Here is an 11519-nt window from a genome sequence, read left to right as displayed (position 1 = left end):
CTTGGATACCCCATAAGGGATAAAGGAGCAGCTTTTTCTTATAACACCGGGATGGGGAAGAACCAGGGTCACTTTACTTTGGTGATGTGCCTTAAGTCCCCACAACTGTTGAATGGTTTCTTTAAATGTAAAGGTTCATCATTGTTCCACCCGATGTGTATGTCTTTAAGGGGCCAGAGCAAGGGCCAGAGCAAAATAACGAGACCCAGCTTTACAGCTGTGAAACATAGCAGGAGCTGCTGTGTTGTATTGATTAAGCTCTGTCAGCAATTGGGTGTAGTATATAAGGAGCAGCACCTAGCTCTTCCATTACCCTGGGGGATGGCTTGGTGGTTGGGTCTGGCTTGTTGTTGATGTATTTAGTGTAAATGGAGTTTTTGTTTTTCTTATTAAAACCTTGTTTAAGTTATTTTTGAGTCCCTTTTTAATGCATGGTCTCCCCAGCAAGCTCTCTGCAGCGCTACCATACTGCAAATAGCCAACAACAACACCCTTCTCAAGTCTACGAATGCCACCCACTTGCCTCTTTCCAGTAGTAAGGATCCACTGCAGGGCCAGCAAGTGAAGATTTGCAGGGGATGAGCGGAGAGGGGATCTGACTCTGGTCTAACCTCTTAAAAGAGAGAGCAGGGTGAACTTAGCTCAGGTGTCGATGCCACACCAGCAAACACAGCATGTCAAGCGCCATTGGAACAGCCCCCCCCCCAGGAGCCCCCACCCCTTACCATGAATCCAGCGTGCTGGAAGCAACTGACTCAGGCATAGAAAGAGAGCTCAGCCCCATTTCACCCCCCCTCCTCAAAACAAGAACAACACACAGAGCTGAAGCCAGTCAAAAATCATTGTTTGCATTATCAGTTGCTCAACAATTACAGCCTTGTACAAGTCATTGATACGTTAAATAAAACACACACGCTACCCTCACCCAACAGGAGAAAAAAAAGTGCAGCTGGAACCTTGAATGAGCCCCAAGAGTCCCCCCTCCTGGAGACACAAGGGTTTTGCTCCGCTTGGGTCAAGTCCCACCCAGAGGGAGGGAATCAGCACAAATATATATATATATATATATATATATATTTATATTTATTTATCTATAATATTTTACCTTTTTATTAACAGCAGCAACAGCTGGACAGAGCTGGGGCAGAATAAGATTCAGGACTGACTGAGCATGCAAGGTGATGGGACAACAGGGGAAGGAGGTGGTATGAATGAATCAGGAAGGTAGGATTCAGAGACGTAGCTTGAAGAGTCGGAAGCAGGCAGAGAGGCTTGGGAGAAAGTTAAACATCCCTAGAGCAATAGTATTTCAAGAGCGGTGCTTGAAATGGCTGTTTACCATGGCAGGAATGCCTCCCATTCTGCTTTGCAGCTCCTCTGTTATTCCCCTCTGTTCACAGCATCCCACCCCACCAATTTTAAGAACCAAGCTGCAGTTTGCCCTCCAGCCCACAAGGAGTGCTGCTGCAGGAAGGCCACCTCAACCAGTGCTTCTTAAAGGGCCAGCATTTACAGCCTTGAAGATAGAGGATAGTCAGTGTGTGTGTTACTTAGGAGACACAAATCCGTTTCAGGGCAGGGAGTGGGGAGGCCTGAGTTGGGAGGCGGTTAAAGGGCAAACTTGTTTGTTGGCGCCGAGACGGGGAAAGACAGCTAGCTGGAGAGGACTGAACACCTCCCTAAAACAAAACAAGGTTAAGAGAATTGACCCATTGGGAGGGAGGCAGAAGGCGCCAATAACCGCCCCCCCCTCTCCCGTGCCAGCAGTGCAGTCGAGGGCAAAGTGAAGGATGGGCATCACAGGACGGGACTGAGCTCAGACGGCGTCATCCAGGACAGGCTCAGCGTCAGGGGACGGAACACACTCCTTGCTGAGGCGGACAATCTCCTGGGAGAGCACTTCCAAATCCTAGTGAGGGGGAAAGAAAGGAAGGGGAAGAAGCAGGTCAGCTGAGCCCAGGGGAAGATGGTGCCATCATCTCCCACAGGACAAACCCTGCCCATAGTCACACTCGGCCCCTACTCAGGTTAATGGTCGAAGTTTGCAGCTACCTGGTAAAACTTTTAATCTCGAGATCAGGCCCAGACAGGGGGGGGGGGGGCCATATGGGCCGGGCCTCCGATTCCAAAGGGGGCCTCAGTCACCGAAAGAAATTGCCGATCAAATACTAAACTAGAATTTGGAAAACGTTTTCCCAAATTTTCTAATTGCATGACGCATTTTCTTATCATTACCAGCTACAGTGGCCTCCAACGGAAGAAGTTTCGATATATTAAAACGAATTACCGGTAAGTCTTTCTTTCGATCAACATTGGCTCAAGAACGCCTAAATGGTTTAGCAATGATAAACATAAACCACGATAAGGCGACGTTGATTGATTTTTCCTACGTAATTCAAGAATTCGCAGAAAAGAAAGCTAGGAAAGCATTTTTAAATGTAAATACTTAAAATAATCCTTTTCCCTATGTATTTTTAAAAAAGCACTATTGTATATTTATATTTTCCATTTTGTCTTTATATACAGATACTGTTCAAGCCTTGAAATAAAATTATTTGTCAGCATAACTTTTGTGAAATTTATATGCTTACTTATCTATAAGACTTCAGTTATCCCCAGGGTAAAAAGGGGGGGGGCACATTATCTACCTGGCCCGGGCCTCTGCCTGGCTCTGCTCGGGATCATGGATTCAAGCCCCATGTTGCATTGGAGGGGGCTGGACCAGATGACCCCCGCAGCCCCTTCCCATTCTACGGTTCTGTGTTCTGCCAGGCTCCACCCTGGCCAGCCAGTTTTCTTCAAGCCCTGCTTCTGGTCCATCAAGTTCTGGCTTGCCTCTGAGACACTACTGCCTTTAGCTCTCTTTGTCCTCTTCAGGGACGGCGGGGAGAGTCTTTTTTTCCAAAACAGTAAATTGGCAACCCCGACAACAGAGGCACAGGCAGAAGCCACAGGCACAAATCCAAGTTTGGGAAAGGAAGGGAATGCAATGCTTCAGTCCCCTGCCCCATACAGTCACATCTCGGGTTGAAGTAGCTTCAGGTTGAGTGTTTTCTAGTTGCGCTCCGTGGCGACCCAGAAGTAACGGAGCGCGTTACTTCTGGGTTTTGCCACTCGCGCAGACGCTTAAAATGACGTCACGCGCATGCGAGGAAACGGCGAATTGCGACACGCGCAGACGCGGGTTGCGTTCGCTTCAGGATCATAGCTGTCAACATTCCCCTTTTTTTAAAGGGAAATTCCCTTATTCTGAATACGATTCCTCGCAAGAAAAGGGAAAAGTTGGCAGCTATGTTCAGGATGCGAACGAGGCTCCGGATCGGATCCCGTTTGCATCCAGAGGTATCACTGTATTGGGAAAAGATGCAGCTAAGAAGAAACACCAGATCCAAACAGGACACCCTTCTCAGGCTGTGCCTATTGACAGACATCAATGAGATGACTTGTGACCAGAGGCAGGATTAAAACCTTATAAATATATAAATTCATTATGGGATTATGCAGTTAAAAATTGCTTATTGATCACCACTGGGCTTGAGTGCGGAGGGAAACTGTTTCTTAAAATCATGAGATAAAGAACCAATCACAATCAATAAAAGAGGCAGAGAGAGAACGAACCAAGTGTGGATTTCGATAGCGAAAGGGTCCTCTTGGATGCAAGCCACGTGCCGCCTCTCAGACCACGCTCCCTTGGCTACAGCATGCCCCCCCAAGGCTCCTTCTGACCAGTGCCTCTTCCAACCACACCACCTGCAGTATTTCTGGCTGCACAGCGCCCCCTAGAGGCCCCCACTCAGGTCGCCCACACACCTTAACCTGCCCCAAACCCCACACCCCTCCTCCCCAGCACCACATTATCTGTGGATTTGCACCCCCTGCAATACGCCCACCCTGTCTCCAAGACAGCATCCTCCCTCTGCCCCCCCCCGCTGCACTGACCGCTCCTTTGCAGCCCCAACCTTGACAGTCTGTCCTCTGAAGCTGCTCCGCTCCCCCCCACCCCTCCCCACTCAGATGCAGCTATAAATAGCCGCCTCTTTCCGCTGACATCACTCTTTCGTCCCCTTGCTCCATTAGGACGTTGGAAGGATCAGATTCTACATCAAGTTAATATTGAAAAAGGAAAGGGGGGGGGGGAGGCCAATATGCTGCAAAGTCCTTTGCTGGGGCGGGCTCCCTCTCGCCTCTCCCCGTAGCCTGTGCTTGTGAGCGCTGGTGATTAAAACAGGTGAGCACATGAACGGCCTTGCGGGATCAGGCTTAAGGTCTACCCAGCCCTGACTGCTAAGCAGCCGTCAGCCAGAAGCTTCTGAGAAACTTGTAAGAGCAGGACAGGGAGACTTCTATGTCCCCATCAGCTGGTATTTGGAGTTACACTGCCTCTGAACATGGAGGGTTCGCTTAGCTCTTGTGGCTGATAGGGGTGCATTGGAAGAGATATTTCCCATGAATTCCCCCCACCCAATAAGCTGCTGCAAGCTTTCCAAAGGGAAGAATACAGTGGAGTGGGGAGGAAACCCTTTGCATATGCTCAGAATATATCCTATACAGTGGTACCTGGGCTTAAGTACTTAATTCCATATTCCTTATCACCGCCCCATAATCCCCTCCCTGCTCATCGAAAAATAACATGCTAGGCGGAAAGGCTAGCCAGGGGTCAGCAAACTTTTCCAGCAGGGGGCCAGTCCACTGTCCCTCAGACCTTGTGGGGGGCCGGACTATTGGGGGGGGAATGAACAAATTCCTTTGCCCCACAAATAACCCAGAGATGCATTTTAAATACAGTGGTACCTCGGGTTAAGTACTTAATTCATTTTGTTCTGAACCCGAAACTGTTCTTAACCTGAGGTACCACTTTAACTAATGGGGCCTCCCACTGCCACCGCTGCGTGATTTCTGTTCTCATCCTGAAGCAAAGTTCTTAACCCGAGGTACTGTTTCTGGGTTAGCAGAGTCTGTAACCTGAAGCATATGTAACCCGAGGTACCACTGTATATGATGCTCCTCATCCTTAAGTGGGGTTCTGAGTGGCGGGGTCTTGTGTCCAGGCTCTCACTGCCCCTTCTCAAGGAACGCTTGTGCAGGATCTGAGCATTTATGGCTCTCCAAGCACAAGGGCTGGGAAGGGCACTAGCATCCTCTTCTTCTCTACATCTTCCACGGGTGAGGAGGAGCTAAGAGGGGCAAGACCCAGGACACAGCACCCCCGCTGCCATGCCAGAACGGACCCCCCACCCGACCCCATTCAAGGCTGCGGGGACAATTTCTGCCCTGCGTACCCTGTCCTGTTCTGTTTGACTGCTCAGCCCAGAGGCAGCCTCCCTCTCTGGCTTTGGGTGGTCACCCATTTGTGACACGGGGAGAGAGGCGGTTCCAGCCCCAGCAGATCTCTGGCAGAAGGAAGCGGCGGCAGCGGCTGCTGCTCCTCTGCAGCTCAAGGTCACCACGGCTCGTAATGGGCAGGGAAACCTGCTACTCCCTCAGCTGCCGCTCGGTGCCAGGAGCCAAGCTCCCGCTGGCTTCCTCGGTTCCCCTCGCAGTCACCTTGACCTGCATCCCGAGACCAGGAGGATGGAGAGAGGCAGCGGGAGGGCAGCTGCGGGAGCCCGGCCCCCCTGGGCTCACTGCGGGAGCACCCGGAAAAGATCCCAGCGTCCCACGAGCTGACAGCTGCCCTTATTCGCCAGGGGGAAATATATCCCCATCTCCTGCAGCTGTGGAGCTGCTCCCCCTTCCGCTGCTCGCTTTCAGCTCTCAGTTGTTCCTTACCGACTGGGTACATGTACCAGCCCCACGCCTGAAGCTGCGTGTGAAATCAGGGGTGGGACGAAAGCGGGCTTGTGGGGAAGGGCCCTGGGCCCCTGCCGCTGGTTCGCTGTGATGGCAACCTCCAAGCTGGCCCCTTTGCCACCCTGCTTGCAATTTCTCTGGAACAGGGGTAGGCAACCTGCGGCCCACAAGCGGTCCACGGGGGTCGTCTAAACAGCCCACAAGCCGCCCCTCAACCGAGCTGCTCGCTCGGCGAGTCCCTGGCGCAGCACGGAGCAGGGACTCGCTTCCACGGTGCCTGCCCACAGATTGATCTCCGCAGGAGTGAAGCAGCCCAGGCGAGGTAAATCTTGCCGACCCCTGGTCTGGAACCACCCCAAGTCCTTACTGCCTCCATTTTGCAGTTGCATGTCCCTGATAAGATGCAGCAGGACTCTCCTCCCAATGACCCCACCTTCTGCTGCTATTTGCTGGGGTCCCTCCCTGGAACATCTCCCCCACCTAATCCCTTTCTGTCCCTGTTAGTCCCTGGGGAGCTAGGTACTCCAATAAGGCTTCCTCTCTTGACCCCATGCAATTTACATGTGCCAATTGGTTTTTTTTGGGGGGGAATACCCAAAAAACCCTACTCCCTCAGGTTGTGTGCTTCTGAGCATGTGCAGAGTTCCTTTTCCACGCAAGGAATAGTATAATAATAAGAAGTACTGTGAGGGGAGAGACTTCGTCAGGCAAGGCCTCCCTTCCACCTGTCTTGCCCCACCCTCTAGTCTCTGCCTCTCAGTTTGTATTGTATTATTTTATGTACTGTGGTTTGCCGTTGTTTTATTGATTATAGTTTAGAAATTATTTATTGCATCTGCTGAGTGGATTTCTGTTTAACTTTTATACGTTGTTATTATTATTACTACTCAATACTATTCTAGTGATTGTTGAGCGTTACTTTTTTGATATAGGTTACGTATTTTAAAGTTATGTTTTATTGTCACATTTTTCTTTTGCATTAGATTGTTATAAGATGTACGTTTTTGGTTTCTTCAGCTTGTAAGCAGCCTTGAGTGTTGTAAGATAGAAATACAGTATACAAATTAAAAATGATGATAAAAAATGATAATAATAATAATATACTGCCTTTCATCACAAGACCCCAGGGTGGTTCACAGGATAAAATACAAGGTAAAAACACAAGTAAATAGTTAAAACAAAAACAACAAAACAATTACAACAGATCTAGGGGCAAAGTCTCTCTAAGAACACAAGAAGAGCCTGCAGGAGCAGGTGTGGCCCCAGCGTTGAGCAGTGCTGTCGATTCACCCAGCCGGATGAGAGCACAGAACCCAGTTGATGCCACATGTGGGGGAACTGAGTCGGATGAGCTGGTACCTCCTCTAGGAACTCCCTGCTCCTCCTTGGAAGGACCCTCATCCTACGGTAAAACTGCTCCAGCCGCATATCGGCATGCTTTCTGCCCCTCCAAAAAGTTTGCTAGGACTTCTAACGTTCTCCCATGCATTGTTGTGTGTATGCGTGTGTGTTACATATATAGACTAGGAACACTTTTAACCACATAGAATCAGAGAATTGCAGAGCTGGGACTCTGAGGATCATCTAGTCCAACCCCCTGCAATGCAGGAACATGCAGCTGTCCCATACAGGGATTGAACCTGCAACCTTGGCGTTATCAGCACCACACTCTTTATCCAGGCTGATGTGTGTTCAGAAATGTGCCCATGATCCTATACAGGTAGATCGCTGGTTTCCTTGACGTGACTGCAACTTTATGTGGAATGGTGAAAAATAAATACATAAACGCAAAGGGGAAGGAGGGGAAGAGGAAGGGGGGTGACCGGCAAACCCATCAGCCACTGGGAGAGCACTTGGGTGTGGCTGGAGAGTTGGTGGAGCAGAAGAAGTTGCAGAGAATTTTGGAGGTGCATGGAGAGAGTTGTGGAGGAGGTTGGAGAGTCATCAGAGGAGTGTTTGGGTGATTTGCTCAGTTGTTGGGGTTTTTGTTTTGTTTTTCTGGCTTTGCATGCTAGCCTGGAACGTAACCCCATGAAAGATGAGATCTATCTGGACTATGTTAATGTCCACTTTCAATTGGGACCAGGGAGTGGGGTTCAGGGCTGGCTGTTGCTCTGCTCTCTTCTCTTGGCTCTGCCGTTCTCCTGGAACCGGCTCCCATCTCTAACACCCTCAGATAACGCCCTCCCCAGGCACACGCCTCACCCGCGATCCCCAAGGCTGCGCCCACAAACCTTCTGCAAGTGCATGTTTTTGGTCAGCTGCTCCTCCAGCATGTTCTGAAGCTTCTTGTTCATCTCCCGCACATTCTCATCTCCCGGCTTCACCAGGTCCCGCAAGACGCTGCTCAGGCTGCTGCGGTCGACTTGCCCGTGGGCCCCCGACACGTCTGTCAGAATTGGGCAGAGGGGAAGAGAGTCAAGAGAGAGAGAGAGAGAGAAACCCGAAACCAGGAAGAAGGGACGTTGGATAATAACTAGGGAAAAACTTCTTTTTTATTTTTGGAATTAGTGTAATATTAATGAAATTTTAGGGAAAACGCTGGAAGGGAATTAATTGGCTTTAGTAGAAAGGAGTTAAGGAGTTATGTGTAAATATGATTTAAATTTTGAATTTTAAGGTGTTTAAGATAGGATAAGGTTAAATAAATTAAGGTAAACTGAATTACAGACTATGGTAAAAGACGGAAAGGATATGTTGAATTAATTAATAAGATAGATTGTTAAAACAATTTATTTAAATAAAAATTGAGAAATATGGGAAGAATTTGCTGAAACAATGAATTAAGTCAGAATACAAAAAGGGAGGTGTGAGGAGGTCTAAGGAACAAGTAAATGACAAGTTGTAATATGGGATATGTATTTTTTCTTTTTTCTATTCTATATTGTTTTGTTTTTTTATTACTCAGTTTTTTCTCTTTTTTCTGCTGTGTTTTTCTCCGTATTTTTTGTTGTATTTGTGTATTTTTTTCGAAACTTTGAATAAATATGATTTTTTAAAAAGAGAGAGAGAGAGGAAGTGGGTGTGTTGTGGTTTGATGGGCATCTCAAACTTAGTTCTCAGGGGGGAGAGACAAACCTCTGTCAGGGATGTACCATTTGTGAGAGCAAAAGGGGGCCTCACACGACTAGGTGTTCCTTAACCTGAAAACAATTCTCTGTACACAAAAAAAACTAGCATGTCAGGATTCTGCTAGAATCCTGCTCCTTGACAACTACCTTTCTATAGCCCCATCTGCACCATACATTTAAAGAAGTATCATAAAACTGTAAACAGTCATGGCTTCCCCACAAAGCATCCTGGGAACTGTAGTTCCTTAAGGGTGCTGAGTTGTTAGGAGACCCTTATTCCCCTTGGGAAGGGAGGTTGATTGTTACACCACACTGGGAATTGTAGCTGTGTGAGGGAAAGAGGGGTCTCTCCTAACAGCTTTCAGCTCATTTGAGAAACTACACTTCCCAGGATTCTTTGGCAGAAGCCATGACTATTGTAAGTGATTGGATATTAAACGTGTGATACGGAGGGGACTTGTGTAGAAGATGTACTTCTCCCCAACACCAGTCTGAAGTAGCAGCATCGGACACAGGTCTAGCACATCAGAGAGGGAGAAAGAGACTGCAAAAAGTCACGTCAGGAAATCTGGTGGAATCTAGCAGAGGTTCAGTGCTAATTTTTAACTGTTCCCAGGGGGAAAAATCCATTTGCAACTCCATTTCCACTTGCAAATCAGAGAATTTCACCATGTAATGTCACGTGATGAAAGGTGGAGCGGCATCCCAGCCTACAGTTCTTTTCCACCATTTGAAATCTGGACTGCCGAAAAGCCAAAGTTCCATAACACAACCGGTAGTGCAGTGCAAAAAGGGAAATGCTGGAAAATGGGACAGAAGCACCAGGACTATAACTTGCAAAATGCAACAAACATCATGCCCAGGACTTTCAGACAGCAGTCTTGCCCCAGGTCCCTTCCCAAACAGAAGACAAGCTATTTCACCTCCCGCTGGAGCCACGTCTCCCCCAGGCCATTCCAAGGGCTCTTTCCCCTGGAGACTCCTAGGAAGTGCATTAACAAACACGGTTTCAGGTCGATACTGGCTGGCCTTCTCCCCCAAGCTGCTGAGCTGGTTTTATAGTTATTTTATTGTCAGGGTTTCCATATGACTGTCTGCTTACTGCAAGCCACCTTGAGGGCTTCTTGGCCATTTCTCCAAGGGGAGTAACAAATACCATGAGATACCGTTGAGGAAAATAATTTCCCCTTTCTCTTCTTAGGCCCTTCCTCCTCTGAGCGATCCCAGGGATCATGTGGGAGACACGAGGCAATTGCAGCGCTAGATTTGCTTATGTGACAATATTAAAAAGCCAATTCAGAGTAAAAGCAGGCCATGCTATCCCTCGCTCTGAATGAGCGTTGGGAGGGAGCTGTGCTGAAACCATCTCACCTTTGCTTGCAGGTCCCCATGCCTAGAAAAACCACTAAAACAATGAGCGTTTTCCCCCAGGGGCAAAACAAACACACACTCCTCTCCTCTAGTGGGTGTTACATTAAGTACAGTCATACCTCTTGTTACGTTCGGTTCAGGTTACGTCTTTTCAGGTTGTGTCCCACAGCGACCCGGAAGTACCGGAAAGGATTACTTCCAGGTTTCGTCGCTCGCGCATGCGCAGATGCGCAAAATGACGCCACGCACATGCACTGAAGTGGCAAATTCCAACCCGTGCATGTGCAGACACGGGTTGCGTTCCGTTCAGGTTGCAAACGGGACTCCGGAACGGATGCTGTTCGCAACCAGAGGTACCACTGTATACTAAAAACAACAACAGTGACATCCACCACTTTCCTCCCATCAGCTGCTCCTCCTTTCAGAACTGGCAGCCTGCAGCTGAGACGCCTCTCTCCACAACCATCTCCTCCCTTGCTCCCTAACCATTGCTCACTGCCCTCTTCTCCAGAGCCTGGGCCTGCTCTGATCTCCTTAGGGAGCTGACATAAATTTGGGGTCTTTCCCTGAAACCTGCTCAGCCACGAAATTAGCAAAACAGCAGGGGAACAGATAACAGCAGCCACCCTTCCTCTCTGCCCCCACCCCGAGAAACTGGCTTCAACCAGAAAAGAAAAACTTCGGAAGAGGAACTGAATGAGATTCTTAACTTGTTGTATGCTAGAAGGAACAGCCAAGAGGCCTTCCTGCTGTTTTGCAACTTCTGTGAGTGGGAAGGCAGGCTCACCAGACAGATGACGATGAAATGGCACCCATTAACACCACAGCCACTGCCTGGACTGGTGGGGTTAGGCAAACAAGCAAGCAGGGCACAGGCTATGGCCAGGTACAAAGGCATCATAAAACACACACACACACACACACACACACACACACACATGCATCGCTTTGAAGCTTGTTTTCAAAAAATAGAGCTGAGCTCTGGATGAACTAGCAAGAGTTTCCTCTGAGCTTGTGCAGAGTGCTCCCTCTTCACCACTGAGTAACCACACTTGGGGAGCACATGTCTGGGGATATCAGGAAATGAATGGCCACAGGCGAGATGCAACATCATCGAGTCAAGCCCAGGGATGCCAAGTGGTCAACCAGGCTGCATGGTAAAACCGTGATCTGTGAGTTAACCAGTACAGTGGTACCTCAGGTTACATACGCTTCAGGTTACAGACTCCACTAACCCAGAAATAGTACCTCGGGTTAAGAACTTCGCTTCAGGATGAGAACAGAAAT

The 11519-nt window shown here is 48.7% G+C and overlaps 1 protein-coding gene across 2 annotated transcripts in view; it reads right to left on the bottom strand.

Annotated features, from left to right (window-relative positions):
- Nucleotides 1-823: 823 nt before the first annotated feature.
- GRIPAP1 (GRIP1 associated protein 1) overlaps nucleotides 824-11519 on the bottom strand; it is a 64369-nt gene continuing 53673 nt past the window's right edge. For both annotated transcript variants that reach the window (XM_083718758.1, XM_083718759.1), the window contains 2 exons: nucleotides 8025-8179; nucleotides 824-1909 (listed from right to left, as the gene is read on the bottom strand). In XM_083718758.1, coding sequence (XP_083574884.1) covers nucleotides 1817-1909; nucleotides 8025-8179 — 248 coding nt within the window. In that variant the 3' untranslated portion in view covers nucleotides 824-1816. The remainder of the gene's footprint in view (nucleotides 1910-8024; nucleotides 8180-11519) is intronic.

The sequence above is a fragment of the Podarcis gaigeae genome (genome assembly GCF_964106915.1).
Source record: "Podarcis gaigeae genome assembly, chromosome: 17".
Classification (NCBI taxonomy): Eukaryota; Metazoa; Chordata; class Lepidosauria; order Squamata; family Lacertidae; genus Podarcis; species Podarcis gaigeae.
This window is presented reverse-complemented; position numbering and strand designations above follow the sequence as displayed.